General features: G+C 45.2%; 1 protein-coding gene across 2 annotated transcripts; it reads right to left on the bottom strand.

The window, feature by feature from the left end:
• Nucleotides 1–2,115: 2,115 nt before the first annotated feature.
• Nucleotides 2,116–10,217, bottom strand: tbx3a (T-box transcription factor 3a). 2 transcript variants are annotated; one of them, XM_074690379.1, is made up of 7 exons: nt 9,104–10,217; nt 7,827–8,109; nt 7,257–7,403; nt 6,267–6,343; nt 5,779–5,936; nt 4,802–5,448; nt 2,116–3,774 (listed from the first exon to the last, which is right to left on the bottom strand). In XM_074690379.1, exons 1-7 carry the CDS (start codon nt 9,493–9,495, stop codon nt 3,322–3,324), a joined length of 2,157 nt encoding a protein of 718 aa, XP_074546480.1. In that variant the 5' UTR covers nt 9,496–10,217; the 3' UTR covers nt 2,116–3,321. The 2 variants fall into 2 exon arrangements, with proteins under 2 accessions (XP_074546480.1, XP_074546481.1); XM_074690380.1 differs by having other exon boundaries at nt 7,842–8,109.
• Nucleotides 10,218–16,999: the final 6,782 nt, after the last annotated feature.

Raw genomic sequence — 16,999 nt, 5'->3', positions numbered from 1 at the left:
AGGGAGGGGGTCACTGTCTGTGCGGCTCCACCTCTGGCCTGGTGACACTTCTGGAGGAGGCGATGCTGGAACCTCCAGCGCTGCATGGTGATGCTTTCAGGGACGGTTTGGAAATGTGGGTTTGCTTTGGGCTGACCTTAGATTACTGTACAGCCTGGGTCATACACTGGATCCATTTCCTCATTATTATTTTACATTCATTTTCCTCCTTTATTATTATGTTTTAATTCAGCTCCTCAGTGAGTTTGCTCCATGTTTCTTCCTCCTCTTTTTCTTTATAAATCTCCCGCTAACACAAACTTCACCGCTGAGCTCTCTGAGAGGGAAACAGAAAGTCTCAGCTGACTCAAACTCTCCCTCAGTGTATAAAAAACACTCTGTTTGCTGCAGGAACCATGTTTGTGAATTTATTTAAAAAACACAAAGACAGCATCAGTCTTAGGCCTGCTCCTCAGGGAGCTGTATCAGCGCTGAGAGAATAAACTGACTGATCAACCTGCAGTTGGCAACAGTGAGACAGGGGCGTTGGCATGGGTGGGCCCAGAGGTCCCAGGCCCATCCTCAACTTTTCTTATATATTTTTTTTTTATAAACATTTTTTTTAAAACTTGGTTTATAAAGAGCACAGTAATTTTTGTCCCTTTGTTTTTGTTGTGTTGGCGTCAGACGCTCTGTTGGTAAAATTAATCATGTTTTTCGCCTGTTGGAAAAAAAGTTTTTATTTTTTATCATCATTTTTTTGTTATTTAACCAGATAAATCCCATTGAGATCAGGATCTCATTTACGAGGGCGACCTGGCCAAGAGGTCAGCAGCACATGTCAGATAACAATAAGAAAAAATGAAAAATAAAGTAAAATATGTTCAGGCTTAAATTACATCCAGAAACAACTACTTGGTAATGGGCGAGCAGTAATTTTTTTAAAATCTTTTTATATATATATATATCATTTGTTATGTAACATTCATCTTAATATGGGCAGGATCTTGACATTATTATTTTTTTTATTTTACTGTTATTTAACCCTGGTTGACGTCCTTGCTCTTACAGCTTATAATAAACCGTAGCTGTGCAGCCTCCTGGTGCATTAGAGAGCGCCACCCTTTGGTCAGTATCATGCAGAGTAGTAACAGACAGATCCTTCTGATGCAGAAAAAAGGTTTTAAAAATTAAATTAAACGTGAAAAACAAGCAAATACTATTTTTTAAATAATTAAATCAATGATTTACAAAATGTTAGAACTTAAGGCCCAGAAAAAAATTGTTTGGCCCCCCGAAACAGAAGTCCTGGCTACGCCCCTGCTCTGCGGCTTGAGTTTTAGGAAAACTTTAAACACTTTGTTGTGATGCTTTCAGGGACAGTTTGAAAATATAGGCTTTGCTTTGGGTTGACCTCAAATTAGTGTGCAGCCTGGGTGATGACAGTGGATCAGAGAAATCACCACCAGGATTTTTTTTTCCTCATTATTATTATCTTTTTTTTTTTTTTTTTGCTTAACTTAATTTATTTTATTTATTTATTTTTATTTTTTGTCTTTAAATTTTTTTTTTTAATCCTTTACTGTTTTTTTTTTTTAAATTCAATCCATATGATCCAAAAGAAAGTCGTTTCTCGGTGTGTTTGGGAAACAGAAAGTCACCAGTCAACCAACGCTTTAGTTTTGCTGCAGAAACCACGTTTGTAAATTTCTACTAATTAAATATAAAAACATAAAAACAGCGTCAGTTTAAGGCCTGCTGCTCGGGGTCACGGAGCTGTGTAACAGCGCTGTAAGAGTCAAACTGACTGAGTGATGAGACCAATAAAAACGCTGACACTGCGCAGCCTCCTGCGCAGGTAGGAATCCCAGGTATGGTCTCCGGAGCTCAGGGGGTCTTTGGGGGTCTTTGGGGGTCTTTGCTGCGACCTGAGTTGTCTTAATTGTCGTCTGTCAGCACAGATGACTCCACCTGAACCTGTAGCTGACACCTTACCCAGCCTGCTCCGTGCTGCCTTCACGGCACCAGCAGAAAAACGTGATATTTTTTTAATTGTTGTAATTTTCCGTTGATTTGGAGAAACTTTGGTCACACTCTAAAAAAAACCATTTCAACATTTTATTGAAACTTCCAAGAACACGATGTCCATGTTGTAAACTAGCCTAGACAGAACTCCAACACAACAGAACCCATTGACAACATAAGAAACAAAAAACAAACACAAAAAAGAAACCTTCATCTTTTTCCGTTACGCGGCACTTTAACGCTCAGCTCAGCAAATTATTATTTCAACAACAGGAAAAATAGACCACTTTTTTTTCACACTGGAACAACACTTCTCTGTTTTTCTGTTCTTTCAAATGAAAAAGTCTCAGACCATTGGTGCAGTGCGTTGTCGCTTTTCTCATTCGTTTGGAAACAGTAGCACTTCACACACGGGGACGATAGAAATGAAATACAATGGCACATGAGTGAGAGTAACTAGCTCAGTGGGTATCTGGGGGTGAAGTCCATATTTTAAGGGAGGGAGTGTATAAATGTAGATGGCAACAGAAGGATAAAAGCCCACAAACTATCTTTACACAGGTATGTGACAATAAATTAAAGAGATTCCTAAAAACAAACTACTCCGTCTATTTACACGCAATAACAATATGAAATAATTACATAAATATTTTATATATCCCTATTTACACCTTTAATCAATACCTTTTCAATTCATCAATATTTCATTTCTGCTTCCCTTTGCCTGCTGGACGTTTGGGCTGGATTGCGCATGCTCGGGCCAAAGTTTGACGCAGCACTGGGCTCGTTTCTTAAAATCCAAAGGCGTGAAGTGAAGACACTTTAAGGAATCCATGACGCAGAGGGTGAACACGCAAAAAAGAGAGGATTAAATGGAGGAAATGAGGTGTTTTTGGAAACTTTTAGAGATAAATAACATTCGCTGGAGTTTGGGGACATGCATCTTTAGGCCAATCAAAGAGGAGTGTAAATAAAATACAGCAGTCTCTCAAAGGGAGGTCAGCGCGTCCAACCCGCTCAGAGTGCACATCAACCACATCTCTCCGTGTGTAGACAGGACACAGCAGCAACTTCTCCTCAACCCTTTAGTCTCACTCAGGCCAACTCTCAGTTTCAATACTTGTACGGTATTCAATGACAGGGTAACGCGTGGTTTAACTTAACAAACAAAGAAAACATACATTTCAGGTGTGTGTGAACCAAAGTGCATTTCAGAAATAACTCGTCCAACTCGAGCTGCGTGAAGCTCCGAGGCTGTCACTCTCCTCACTCCTCATGACACCGACACGGAAAGCAGGTCCAGAAAGAGGAGGACTCCTAAGGAGACTCGCTCCGGGGCCGGTCCTGGTTGGAGTCCAGTCCGCTGACCAGGCGCTGGATGCTCTGCAGCTCGCTCGCCGCGTCCTTCTCCGCGCTGCAAGTCTTTGGGGACAGAGACACCGAGCCCGAGGAGATGGTGGACGAGTGGCTGGTCACCTCCGAGGTGGAGTCCAGGGTGACGCCGGACACGGGGCTGGCGGGGACTATCCGGTCCCCCTTCAGCTCGGCTCCGCCGCCGACCATGGAGGGCAGGGCGGTGGTGAGCAGCGTGCTGTCCGGTACCGTCATGGGGAGGGAGTAGGGGCTGTACCTGAGTCTGGGGCGCACTGCGTTCAGGAAGGGGTGCCGGTGCACCGAGGAGGAGGAGGCGGCGGAGGAGGCGGCGGCGGCTGCGGCCATGTAAGTGTAGGGGTAGGGGAAGAGGCTGCCGAAGGGGGACATGGCCAGACCCTGGAGAGAGAGAGAGGGGGGACAGTGTGAGGCTCGGAGCGGCTGTCACACACTTCACACACTTCACACACTGCGCAGTGACAATCAGCCTGAGGAGGAAGCTTCTCACACATTTCTACATTTTTAAAATTAAAATCAGGCTTAAAGAAAAACAGATTATAAACCCCTCCACCCTCCACCCTCCACCCTCCACCCTCCACCCCTCCTCAGCTCTGATTCTCATCCTCCGTTCACACGCTTTGGTGACGCTCTGTTTGGAGGCTCAGGGCCATGTCTGACACTTGGCTCTGGGTCAAAACAACTTGATCCAAAATCTGCGCAGAGAAAGTTTCTCCATAGAGCCAGGATTTATTTTCACATCCAGCTTAAAAAAAAAAAAAACACATTTTACCGTAAAGTTTGACACCACTGCAGAATTCATGTTTTTACGCGTCAGTGCGCAAAATAAAATCAGAAGATTACCTCATCCTACTGTCAGCAAAAACACTTTCTCTCCTTTTTTAAATTTAAAAAGCAAGAAAAAATAAATCTACATGCAAACAGATTATCTTTAAGGCGTTAAGGTAGTTTGATTATTCTCATTCCGGCTGTTTGACGCAGATTCAGAAATCTCCGGGTTAAAAACGGATCATGTGAAGCTGAAGCGGACTCTGTCTGATCCGGATCTCCTAATTTAACCTGGATCCTCCAACATGTGAAACATCAAGAGGGACAGGGGGAACCCTCCTGTGAAGCAGAGTCAGTCTAAGTGCCCGCTCCGCGCTGAGTGTTGGCCTATTTGGCACCAGAGCCGAGTCAACAAACACCCACGCTGGAGACGCGCGCGTGTGCAGACACGCACACACACACACACTCTGACTTTCTTTCTCACAGATTAAAAAACAACTTGTGAATAAAGGATGAGGAATTAAGGATAATTAAAATCTGACACAGGGAGACGCAGGCGGGCCTCGGAGGCCTGAGCAACACACGCGCAGCCGCAGGAGCGTGCGCGAGGAGCGTGCGCGGCAGAGGGAACAGGTTTTACCTGTGATGCCAAGACATGTTGCTGCAGATGGAAGGGCAGGCCCGGCGCTCCCGTCAGGCTTTGCGCGGGTGATGCCATGCTGGTGGTGTCCATGGTGCTCACTCCCCCCGTGGACACGGCGGCCAGCAGCGGCCCCATGCCCGCGGCCATGTTCGAGAACGCGCCCCCCATGTTGAACTGCCCGGGGTGCAGGAGGAAGGGGTGCGCGCTCCCGAGGTGGTTGAAAAACTGCTGTCCCGTCAGCCCCGTGGGAAATCCGAAATTATGCAAGTGTCCGTGGCCCAAGTGCGCGCTGTCCGTCTGCACCGTGAGGGGCAGGAAAGAGTCTTTGGCCATCGGCCCGCACTCCTCCGCTTTGGGCTGCTCCAGGCTCGGGCTCTTCAGCTCCTCTCCGGAGCGCGTCGTGCTGGAGATGAGCGTGATGGGGCTGTGCCGGGAGTCCGCCTGGCTCTTCTCCGTGCGGGCTCCGCTGTCCCTGCTCCGGCTGCTGCTGCTGTCGCTGTGGCCGAAGACGTGGCCTTTGGCCGGGCTCGCCCCGTGCTCCTTGCCGTCCTCCGTGGTCGTGGAGATCTTGCTGGAGTCCGGGCCGTCTTTGAGGTGTCCGTCTTTGCTCTCGTCGTCGCTGTCCTCGTCGCTGTCGCAGAAATCTGTCAGAGGAGAGAGTGGTGTTAGTCTGCTAATCCAGAGTCTGAGGCTCCACATCGGTGTAATCCAGCTGTTTCTGCAGATTATTTTAATGATGAATTCACACACCGCTACCAGAGGCTGACAGATTAAATCAGAGAGTTAATCAGCTCAATAATCCCGGAGCTGGTTGTGGATTTTAACCCACATCCGGAGCGAACCTCTGCTGTAATCATCTGCTCACACTCTCCGCGTCACGCTGCACAGACTCTCGCCACCGTGGATATTTTACGACTTTCCGCACCACTGGTGATTGGAGCATGTGTGACTAACTGTGGGGTCCCTCGGCCTACCTTTAAGGTGTGGGGGGCCCACGGTGGACACGGCGGGGGACGAGGCCTGGCCGAAGCACTTAAAGGACGCCTGCTCTCCGGAGGAGTCGTCTGAAGCTCCGTTCTCCTTTTTCTGCTGCTCCTCGTAGGAGCGCATGGACTGCAGGGCCAGCTGCTTCCTGCGCAGAGGGCGGACACAGCTCAGGTTAGAGAGTCAGAGCAGAGACAGCTTTACGCAGCTGGGATTATAAAATCTGTCAGAGTTTATTCAGTCTCTTTCTACAAATTGGGACAATTAGAGAAATGATAATTAGCAGGAACAGGTTCATTTTGACGCGCTGAGCCCTCAGAGGCGCAGTGATCTCGGCCTGTTGCGCTGAGGATCCAGACTCCCTGAGGGGTGATGTCGGGCTTTAACGCCGGATTAATCCGCTGAGAACACGATTTTCTTCTTGTCTAAATCTTAAAACATCTGCAGATTATTTCCACACTTTCTCCTCCTGTCTCACCTCTTTTCCCGGCGTCCATTGCCCGTGTCTCTGAATCCTTTGGCGAAGGGATTGTGGTCGATTTTCAGCTGCGTTATCTGAAATCAGAGAAATCGAGTTTTAGTGTCAAAGATAAATATTTATTTGAATAAATACGCGTGATTTAAAAAACAAAACAAAGCTAGGGTTTTTTTTTTAAATTGAGGAAACATGAGGATTATGACACCAACATTTTTTTTTTAGTTTAACAGATTAAAATCAAAACATGCGCACAAAGAGCGCACGGTTGGCACGATTTTTCTCTCTTTTCTGCGTAAACTTTTCAAACTTTACTCCCAAACCACTTCCTCTGAGGCTCCGCAGTGTTACAACCGCACACAAGGGGGAGGAGTGTGTGTGTGTGTGAGAGAGAGAGTGTGTGTGTGTGTGTGTGTGTGTGTGTGTGTGTGCCAGTGTTTCCCAACCAAATCAAAGGGATATGGAAACGATTTCCATCATTTTTCATTTTTTTATTTTTCCAGAGAATAAAAAGTATGCATGCAGCGCAGCCTGACACACACACACACACACACACACACACACACACACACACACACACACACACACACACACACACACACACACACACACCCTCCCTTTTCATTTTCTCCATTCAGCCGCATGTTGCCCCTCTTCTTTTTCTCATTTCTCAACCCCCAACCCTTTCACACACACACACACTAACACACACACACACTCACACACACACACACGGAGGGAAAGAGGGAGTCTGGGTCTGTGCCAAATCCTTTCCACGTGATTAAATATAAGGAAGACGAGCTGTATAACATTCCTCAGAATTATTTCTCCACAAGCAGCTGAATATGGAAACATCCACCCCCCCACTGAGACCCCCCCCTGCGCCACCAGCTCAAACAAATATGACGTCCTCCATATTTTATGACGACAAAACGGCGCAGAGCGCGAGCGACCAGCGGCTCGCGGAGGGGACGCACAGGCTCACGCGCTCACCTTGTCGTTCTGATAAGCAGTCACTGCGATGAAATCCGTCTCGGGGAAGACGTAGGTCCTGAAGGTGCTGTACGGCAGCTTGAGGATGTCGTTGGCCCTGACGATGTGGAAGCGGGGCTGGTATTTGTGCATGGAGTTCAGAATGGTCTGCAAACAATCACAGAGAGACAAAAGAAAACAGATCAGCTCTCTGTTTGTTCAGCCTTTGTGTCGGTGGTTACAGAAAGGAGGAATGAGGCGATGCTGCATCTGGAGGGAGTGAAAAAGTTTTATTAAATTTGCAGAATTAAAAAAAAAAAAAATCCAGCTCATTAAAATAATTACGTGAGGAAGTAAAATAAAATAGTTTTTCCATAAATTAATTTTGGATAAAGACTAAATCAAATCGTTTGATAATAAAAATAAATCACATTAAATAAAAAGTGTAATTCTCTAACATTAGCTTTCCGGGTTTACGCATGCGCAAACATCATTTTAAACCTTAAATGAAAATATAAAAACAGATTTAGAAACAGTCTCCACATGTTGCTGACTAAAAGGGTAATTTGATAAATAGGAAAATGGACATACATTAGTGGAACTTACAAATCCATGCTTGTCGGAGATGTTGTTCGTCAGCTTCAGTTTGTGGAAATTCACCACCTTCGACATCCACTGTTCGCCGGTGGCAGGGCTGTCCGGGTGGATGTACATCCTCTTTGGCATTTCAGGGTCGGCCTTCCCGGCCACCATCCAGCGCGAGTTGTGGAACTTGTACCTGCAGTCGTCGGCTGCAACAATGTCCATCAGGAGGATGTATTTGGCCTTTTTGTCCAGACCGGTGCACCTTACTTTGAAAGGAGGGAACATCCGTCTGTGAGGAGGGAAACAAACGATCAGCGCTGATAAAACTGGCTCAGAAACATCAACAAAGGAGGAAAAGAACATTTATTTTTCTTTCCTTTTTTTTTTTAAATCGTACAAAGTGAGTTGAGTTGAGCTTCCACTCATCGAGGCCTGCGAGCTAAACCAGCCCGAGCTGCGCGTAATTACGCACAGATAAAAGACGTTATTTGGATTTTACCACCGGTCAGTGTTTACACTGCGTCCTGATTTTAATGCCATCATACACCAGCAAGGACACACACTTTAACACACACACACTGATACACACAGCAGCCATCTTTGTGTACTGTCACTGTGATGATGACGGAAATAATTTAGTCAGAGCTCCACACGCTGAAAGTTGACATTTCAATGGAGTAATCCGTCAAAGCGAAGTTTGGACAAACCGGGCGTGAAAGCAAACAATGGGATTAAAAGACGGTTATTTTTTTAAATTAGGGATTTTATAAAAGCTGCTGCTGCTATCAGAGGATTTATATTTACTACACAACAGATTTTACAATTTAATATTTCAGCTCCAAACGCTGTTTCTGCTGTTTGCTTATTTTTAATTTCGCTTTTTCAAAATTTCACGTAGCTTATCTTAAAAATTATAATTAATCCTCTGTTTTTTTTTCTGTCAGTTTAAAATAAAATTATCCTTAATTTTAATTTTTTAGTGTCATGTTTTCTCTGTGTGCTGGATTATTTTAAGCTGTATTTAATGTACACCAGACCAGCCATGGAGTAATTGCAGTAATCTGTGTCTCATGAGTACAAACAGGATAATTCAGAGGTTCAGTGCTGCTGCATAATTTAAAAACCTAATCCAGAGTAAAAGTGGTCAAACTAAAGTCCAGGTGAGAGGTAACACGCAGCACAAATAGGTTTGGGTGGAATAATAAAAACCTGAAGTGCTCAGCAGCTTCAGCTGGGTTTATTATTTTTTTTTTAAGGTTTAATAAAATAAAAATATTTAGTACCTTCCGGATTTGGTGATGACCATCTCCGTGCCCCTCTTGTGGAAGAGCTCCCACAGCTCCTTGGCTTCCAGGTGAACTTTGGGGTCGTCCTCCACCTCCTCCTCGGGCTCCAGCGTCTTCAGCGGCCTGAGGTGCGCGGCAGCAGCCTGGTGCCCCAGCGAGGAGAAGTGCAGGCCGGTCTCCGCGGCTCCCATCAGCTGGTCCATGATCGGCTTCCCCAGCGCGCCCGGCAGAGACAGCGAGCCGGTGGGAGGCAGCGCCAGGGCCGGGAAGAACGGCGGCTGGTGCCCCAGCATCGCGCTCATGGCAAATTCCGGACCCCGGTGAGGTATAAACGGATGATATGCCATACTTGATCCCTGTATGACTGGATCTCTCATCAGGAAGTTCATCCAAGAGCAGGCAACAAATGGAGACGGCTGTTTGGACTGGAGTGTTTCTGGAAGCGCGGAGGTCTGCGCCCGAGCGGAGCCGCCAAACAAACCGAGAGAGCCGGGAAATAAAGTTGGAAAGCTTTGGGAAATCCTCTGGAGGAAGAGCAGGAGTAAGAATCCAGGTTTTTCTCGGGAGCTGAGGGAAATCTCTGCTCGTCGCTGCTGGATTTGGCTCAGGACTCAGAGAAATGTAGAAATCTTCTCCATTCTTCTTCTCAAGTGCTGCGAGAGCGATTTTCTTCAGCGGCTGACGCGCTCCGGACACCTTCCTGCGTCTCGCTGGCTGGCGGACATTAGTCGAATTAAAGCAACTCTGGTGAGTCACTTAATTGACTGCAGCGCATTCTTTCTGCTCCGCTTCTGTTTACAATATCGGCATTCCTGTTAAAAAGCGTTCCCTCTTATTGGCTCCAGTCCTGCAGCGACGGCGACGTGTTGAAATATTTCGATAGCGCCGAATAATCCCCCTGCCTTTACTTGCTCCGGACATGCACCCTCACACGCACACACACACTTTGGTCCCGCTCTGTCTGCCGCGCACACACACATTTCAGGGAGAGACGTGTGCAGAGAGGAGTCCGCTGACGGCCAGAGAGAGCCAGAGAGTGAGAGGTGGTAAGGTCCCCGCTCCGTGATTTTCCTAGCGCCTCTGTGGCCCATAGGGCTTCATACTGTATGGATGTGTTGCATGTTACGAGCAGCAGCGCTCCGTTTGATTGGCTCTTTGACGCTTTCGGACCAATTGTGTGGCTGCGTAGGCGTGGTTTTGACAGGTCGGGTGGAGGGGACAGACTTCAGACTTATAAAAAGGTGTTTGGGAACTGGAAAGGGGGCTTTGCCGTGAAACGCCACCCTTTTCTGGTCACTGTTGTGTGAATATGCCAACATCGTTAGAGAAGTTGCGCTGTCGGCCGCTCTGAGAGCCGGCGGAGGAGGAGGGCGGCCGAGCCGAGCCGAGCCGGGGAGCCGGCGCGCTCTGCGGGCGAGATGTTCAGCTCCTTCCCGCTGTCGACCTCCTCCTGCTTCCCGTAGCGAAACACCTCTTTCCTCTTCACAAGAGTTTCCACGATTAATAAACACATTTGATCTGATTTAACACTTTTTAAATCCGGGGTTTGTGAGAGTCCGGATCCTCCAGATCCTCCAGATCCTCCAGATCCTCCAGAGAGCGGCTTGTATTTCCTGTAACATCCTCGCTCTGAAATCATGGCTCAGAGAAAGTGAAGCGCGCGTCTGTTCCGTCATGTAGAGTTAATCAGAGACGGTTTCTGGAGCAAATATGAAGAGAACAGAATCAGATTTTAATTTTTCTGATTGTGATCATTTCTGTTTTTGTGTGTTTGATGTTAATAATTAGACAAACTGCTTCTGGATCACTTTGTTTCTCTCAGGCTGAATTTATATTTGCTGTTTCACACTCTTCATTTTTTATATTTAATCAGTTTTATCTCCGGATTGTCTTGGATGAGTGAGGATATTTTCTCTCGTTGATTCTGTTTTTATTTTAAAGCCGAGCTGAGTCTTGTGTTGCTTTGTGCTCCTCTCTCTTTTTGACCCTTATCACAGATTTCTGAATGAAAGTGGCTGCTGTGTGTTTGCTGTGATCTCACTTTACGCGCAGTGACTCCACATGTGCCAGAGACGATGATGTTTTTATTATTTCCAGTCAAATCAGAGAAATTACGCACAAAAGAAACAGCTTATTATCTAATTAATTTATTATCTATTTAAAAAAAAGCAATCTGCGTGAGTAGGATCTGCCTTTTCCTCTCCTTGTGCTTTAAATGGATCAAACTTTGCGGTTTTCTTCGCGCTCTGCAGCGCAGGAATCATCCTGCCTCAGCGCGACGCGTCTCCACACAAAGACACTTTAGTGCTTCGCTAAAATGCAATTTACCCACAAATTCACGAGCAAACTAGAGAGCTGTGTCCACTCAGCCATCTTGGACAAACATTGACCATCAATTATCAGTCAATTGTCTGTCTCCTGCTGAGACCTGAGCTGTGGAGCTGGGTCTCAAAGTCCTTGAAGGGGAACTAAATGGAGCAACTTTGCACAAAAGCAGCAGCTCTCACTGCGCCTCAGTCAATACTTGTCATTAGACTTTCTTCTTCTTCTTCTTCTTTTTTCTTTAATTCTGTTGTTTTTTTCTCTGACCTGCTTGTTGCTCACAGAGCTGGAGCTTGTTGTGAGTTTTTATTGTGAGTCCCGGCTCTCCTGATTGTCAGTAAACGCCTCAGGGCTCATATTGTGGCCCTTTTGAAGCTGCAGCTCAGTCTCCATTCAGCACAGCTCATGCATGCAAGCACTAGTGTGGAGCCTCTGCTGTAGGCATGTTTTGTTCTTCGCAGCTCGATTGTTGTCCATCATGATGCGAGCTGTACGTGTCACACTGGCCTCTTTATGCCGGCTCGGGCAGGAGGAGGGTGTTATCTGTGGATCCTGCTCACACCTGAGGATTCTGCTGTCAGTCACACCTTTGGAGGAAGTTGTGTGTCAGAGTCACCCTCTGCACGGCGTCCCCAGGTCAGCGCTGTGTCACTGACTGCAGCTTCTCCAAACACTCCATTAGCAGCACTTTTCAATTCAGAGGAAGGTGTCATCAAATAGGAAGCAGTGTTGACACTGCGGCGGCGGCGGTGGCGGCCTTTTCTCAGCCTCTGCGGCCAGGCTGGCTTCATTAGCTAAGCAAGTAGAGGAATGGTCAATACGCTGTATAAACTTTACAGGGTTAGGGCTCTCAGGGGCTGCAGGAGGCTGTAAAGAGCTGGGAGCTGACACGGCTGATTGATGGAGGGAACTTTGTCAGCGCTTCGTCTGTGGAGATACCAGAGGCCTCGGCTCTGAGCTCCCACTCCTGGAGGAGGAGGAGGAGGTGTGCTTTAAACTTGGAGAAAGGAGCAGTGATCTGTGCAGAGTGAGCTGAGAGACGTTCTTCATATCAATAACCTCCTGACTACCAGTAGTTCAAATCTGTCCTCTGTGGAGGACATTTCTTAACCTGAATATCTCCCACTTACTTCACACTGCTGAATAAACTCCTCATGCCGTCTACAGAGGACGCTTAGGGCTTTTCAATGATACCACATATAAAGGGTGGGCTTTGGTACCTTTCTCTTTTTCACTAAGGAAAATGGCGTCCATCAGTGGAAGAGCATTTTATGGAAAGAGGAAAAATAAGTGTTTAAAACTTTTTTTATATTAAGCTCCTGTAATAAGCATTAATAAGACCTTTGTTAGTACTTATACAATCCTTATTCACATTATTATTTGTTTATAAGACTATATAACTGATTAATAAGTGTTTAATAAGGGTAAGGTTTAAGCATGGGGCCCTGAATGGTTAGGTTTAGGCATGGGGCCCTGAATGGTTAGGTTTAGGCACGGGGCCCTGAATGGTTAGGTTTAGGCATGGGGCCCTGAATGGTTAGGTTTAGGCATGGGGCCCTGAATGGTTAGGTTTAGGCATGGGGCCCTGAATGGTTAGGTTTAGGGGAAGGGTCATGAGAGACAAAAGCAGAAAACAAAAAACAAAGAGGGTTAGGTTTCATATACCTAAAAGATTAACCTGTCTTCTATTAACTAATACAATGACCTTAATAAACACTTATTAATCAGTTATATAGTCTTATAAACAAATATTAATGTGAATAAGCATCTTATTAGTACTTACAAACGTCTTATTAATGCTTATTACAGGACCTTTATATAAAGCGATACCAAACTTTTTAATTTGCAAATTTTGTCTTGAAATGTTGGTGACATATTTTACATGGGACTCTTAACTTCACATTTAAACATTGTCTGAATAATTTTACTGTATTTTAGCTTTGTAATTAAGTGTTTAAAATTTGTCCTCTGTAGTGAACATTAGTAGGGATGTCCCGATCCGATTACGTGATCGGGATCGGGGCTTTTTTTAACGATCGGAGATCGGAGGAGACAGAATCGTAAAAATCCTGGGGCCTTACTTCTTGTTTTTAGTTAAAATGTGTATAATAGAACATCATCATTCATTTTAGAATAAAACTTTATTTGTCGTTATAACAAGTACAACGATATTGTAAACAAGAAATTGTAACCTTATTGTCACACACATACAAAGTTATCTTGTGGTGAACCACTGAGAAGCTTTATTTTCATCTTGTTGATCCAGTGCTGCACCAAGTGGAGAAAAAAAGCTAAATCCATGTTGGATAGAATGATTCCTTCATTTAAATAAAATAAATAAAACTCAAAGGACAACTTGTAGGAGTTTTTTTATTTTCTTTTTTTCTAATGCATTGCTGAAAGATCGGATCGGGAAATATCGGGATCGGCAGATACTCAAAATAAAAAAATCAGAATCGGATCAGGAGCAAAAAAAGTAGTAGTTATTTACTTCATTTTGTTCTGTTTTTTTAAATGGAAAGAAAGGGACTCATTCTCAGAAGCAGAGAGAGTTTTACTGCAGTTGTTGATAGAAACTCTGATATCGAGTTGTCTGATGAAGAAGATGCAGAGGAAGATGATTCAGAGAGCTCTGAGGATGAAACTCAGAGGACAGAACGGTCCACATCTAAGTCCAGTTGGTGTCGACTGTGGAGCAAAAATCCAAAGTTCACCTTCAGTTTGTTTTGCAAAAAAGGTCCAAGAAAGACAGAAGGTTTGTCCAGGTGTCCCTTACGATCGCTGAGTCCAACACCAACATCCATCCATCTTCCAGAGATGGAGACAAAAACATGCAGCAAGATGTCACAGATCCTGCTGCAAGGGCAAAACATATTTAATGTTTAAAAAGTGCAAAGTTTTCCTTTGTGTTTCCAAGAAGAGGAGCTGCTTTTTGAAGTATTAAACCAAATAAGCACAAAAAAGCAAAACAAAAAGGAAAACGGACAGTTAACTTGTTCTTATTTCCACTTTTTGGGGAATTTTAAAAACTTTGTGATTGGATGATATTTTTTTTCCTGATAGTCAGGAGGATATGGAGAAACTGCATTAAGGTCATGGGTTATGAAGCCTCACACACACACACTCACACACACACTCTCACACACTCTCACACAGTGTGTAGGTTCATTAAGCAAAGCTTCAAAGACATTCCTGGAATTGATCAGGGAGCTGCGAGTGATGTAATGTATGCTGTCCTGTTTATTTGCAGATTGTTAATGATAAGCCAGGACAGACTTGGTGGCACCAGTCCTCAATGGACCAGATTGTCTCTGCTGAGAGTCATCAGGGCTAACGCGACGTGATTGGACGGGAGGGGAAACATCACAAGATTAGGAAATTCAACCAGCAAACTTCATTAAGAGACATCCTGAGTCAGAGCCAGGGGACACGTTCAATCCACGGCCTGATGGCTCTGAACGCAGACCATGGAGCTGGGTCTGAGCTAAACCCACACCGTCTCCTCTAAGGATGGAGCTGGTCTGCCCTGGACTCAGACCGTCTCCTCTGAGGATGGAGCTAGGTCTGAGCTAAACCCAGACCGTCTCCTCTGAGGATGGAGCTGGGTCTGAGCTAAACCCAGACCGTCTCCCTCTGAGGATGGAGCTGGGTCTGAGCTAAACCCAGACCGTCTCCTCTGAGGATGGAGCTGGGTCTGAGCTAAACCCAGACCGTCTCCTCTGAGGATGGAGCTGGTCTGACCTGGACTCAGACTGTCTCCCTCTGAGGATGGAGCTGGTCTGACCTGGACTCAGACTGTCTCCCTCTGAGGATGGAGCTGGGTCTGACCTGGACTCAGACCGTCTCCCTCTGAGGATGGAGCTGGGTCTGACCTGGACTCAGACTGTCTCCCTCTGAGGATGGAGCTGGGTCTGACCTGGACTCAGACCGTCTCCCTCTGAGGATGGAGCTGAGTCTGACCTGGACTCAGGGATGTGAGCGTCAGAGTCAGACTCTCCTCTCCTCTCCTCACCTGTTGATGAATCGTCGCTGTGACATTTCCAGTCACCCCCCCCTCGCTCCATCACTTCCTGCTCTGCCTATTGATGGAAACTCTCCCAGTTAATTAGGGGATGTGCTTATTGACGGCGAGCATTGACCACAGGTTGAGGAGGAAATGGGAGCGTGCTCTGCAGACAGTTAGTCCTGATTAAGACTGTTGGACTCCGTCATACGCTAATATCACATCTGCTCCATTAAAGCCTCAGTCAGGAGTTTCTGTGGTTTAGGAAGAAACTGGAATTAAAGCTGAGGTCATTTTACGAGCTGCACAAACAAAGATGAGCATCAGCAAAGAGATCTGAGCAGGTATCTCCAACATCTCTAACATCTCTAATATCTCTAATCTTTACCACCTGTTCATGTCGTTTCTACAGAGCCAAAGAAACCAGGAGGAGGTTTCTGTTTTTCTGCAGAAACGTCCTCCTAAACATCTAAATAACAAGATAATTAAAGAGATGGTAATACAGCTTTGTCCACAGGGGGCGCCAAAACCAACACAAGCCAAGAGCAGTGAGCAGAAACCAAATTACCATCGCTCCTCACACAGCGATTAGAAAAAAGGATGTAAAAGGGTCGTAAAACCAGATGAATAGGAAATAAAATATTTACGTTAAAGGTAAAACAAGGGAAGATGGACGATGATAAACAGATATTACACTCAGTGAAACAGCGTTAAACAGAGAGTCTGAGCTGTATTAAACTGATGCTTCAGGTGAAGACAGGTATCAAACATTAAACACAGGTAACACAGTAAGGACTCTGACTCTGACCTTGATGTTAGTTTAAAGAAGTAAACTTAAAAGTTATCTGTGTCGCTCAGATTAAAGCTCCTATAGGCGACTTTCTGTGTTTTATTCCACCTCCAGACAAAAAGGGGGCGCTAAGCAGGGTTTCCAGACAAATTTTAACAAATCTCAAACATCACTCTCTTTAGATTGATGCTTATTTTAAAACCCAGTTTCTTCAGCGTTCAGTTTAAAATCTCGTCTCTGTGTTTGTGGGTCAAACAGAGGCTCTTCTCTTCGCTCCCGTCTTTTTCATTACGAGTTAAAAACTCGTCTCAGGAGCTTCAACGTAACAAAAACCAACATCCTGTTTAGGACAGAGACCTCTGAACTTCTCTGTTAACCTGTGATAACTGGAAGAGTTAAAAACTGTTTGATAACCAACAGTGGTGGTATACAAGTGTCTAAGAAGTGTCACAAATTCATCCAGAAGCTTCAGTAAATCAAAATCTAACAAATGCTACAATTTGATCTAACAAATCTGCAGCCAAGCACCACTTGGAAATCCATCTCAGCGCTTTGCGTTTGCCACATTTTTAAATGTAAACATGAGGAATAGGAGAAAAAATCGAAATATTGTAGTATCAGGATTTATTTGTTCAATGATTTTAAACCGTGATTTTTAGTTCAAAAGTATTTTTGTTTCTAAATTTAAATCCTTTACTTTTGTCTTTGTTTATGAGCTGGGTTGGAAAAGTTGATCTGTCAGATCCTCTGAGTAGATTTTAAAAAGAAACTCACATGT

The sequence above is a fragment of the Halichoeres trimaculatus genome, unplaced genomic scaffold (assembly GCF_033239565.1).
Source record: "Halichoeres trimaculatus isolate MK-OKI-2021-1 unplaced genomic scaffold, fHalTri1.1 fHalTri1_scaffold_16, whole genome shotgun sequence".
Classification (NCBI taxonomy): domain Eukaryota; kingdom Metazoa; phylum Chordata; class Actinopteri; order Labriformes; family Labridae; genus Halichoeres; species Halichoeres trimaculatus.
Note: the sequence above shows the minus strand (reverse complement) of the source record. Positions and strands in the feature narration are given on the sequence as shown.

Coding starts and splice junctions, on each gene's coding strand:
- tbx3a (XM_074690379.1), bottom strand. CDS start 9,495: ATGAACTTCCTGATGAGAGATCCAGTCATACAGGGATCAAGTATGGCA. Junction 6,344..7,256: donor CTGCTTATCAGAACGACAAG/GTGAGCGCGTGA, acceptor CTCTGATTTCAG/ATAACGCAGCTGAAAATCGA. Junction 5,449..5,778: donor GGGCCCCCCACACCTTAAAG/GTAGGCCGAGGG, acceptor CTCCTCTGACAG/ATTTCTGCGACAGCGACGAG.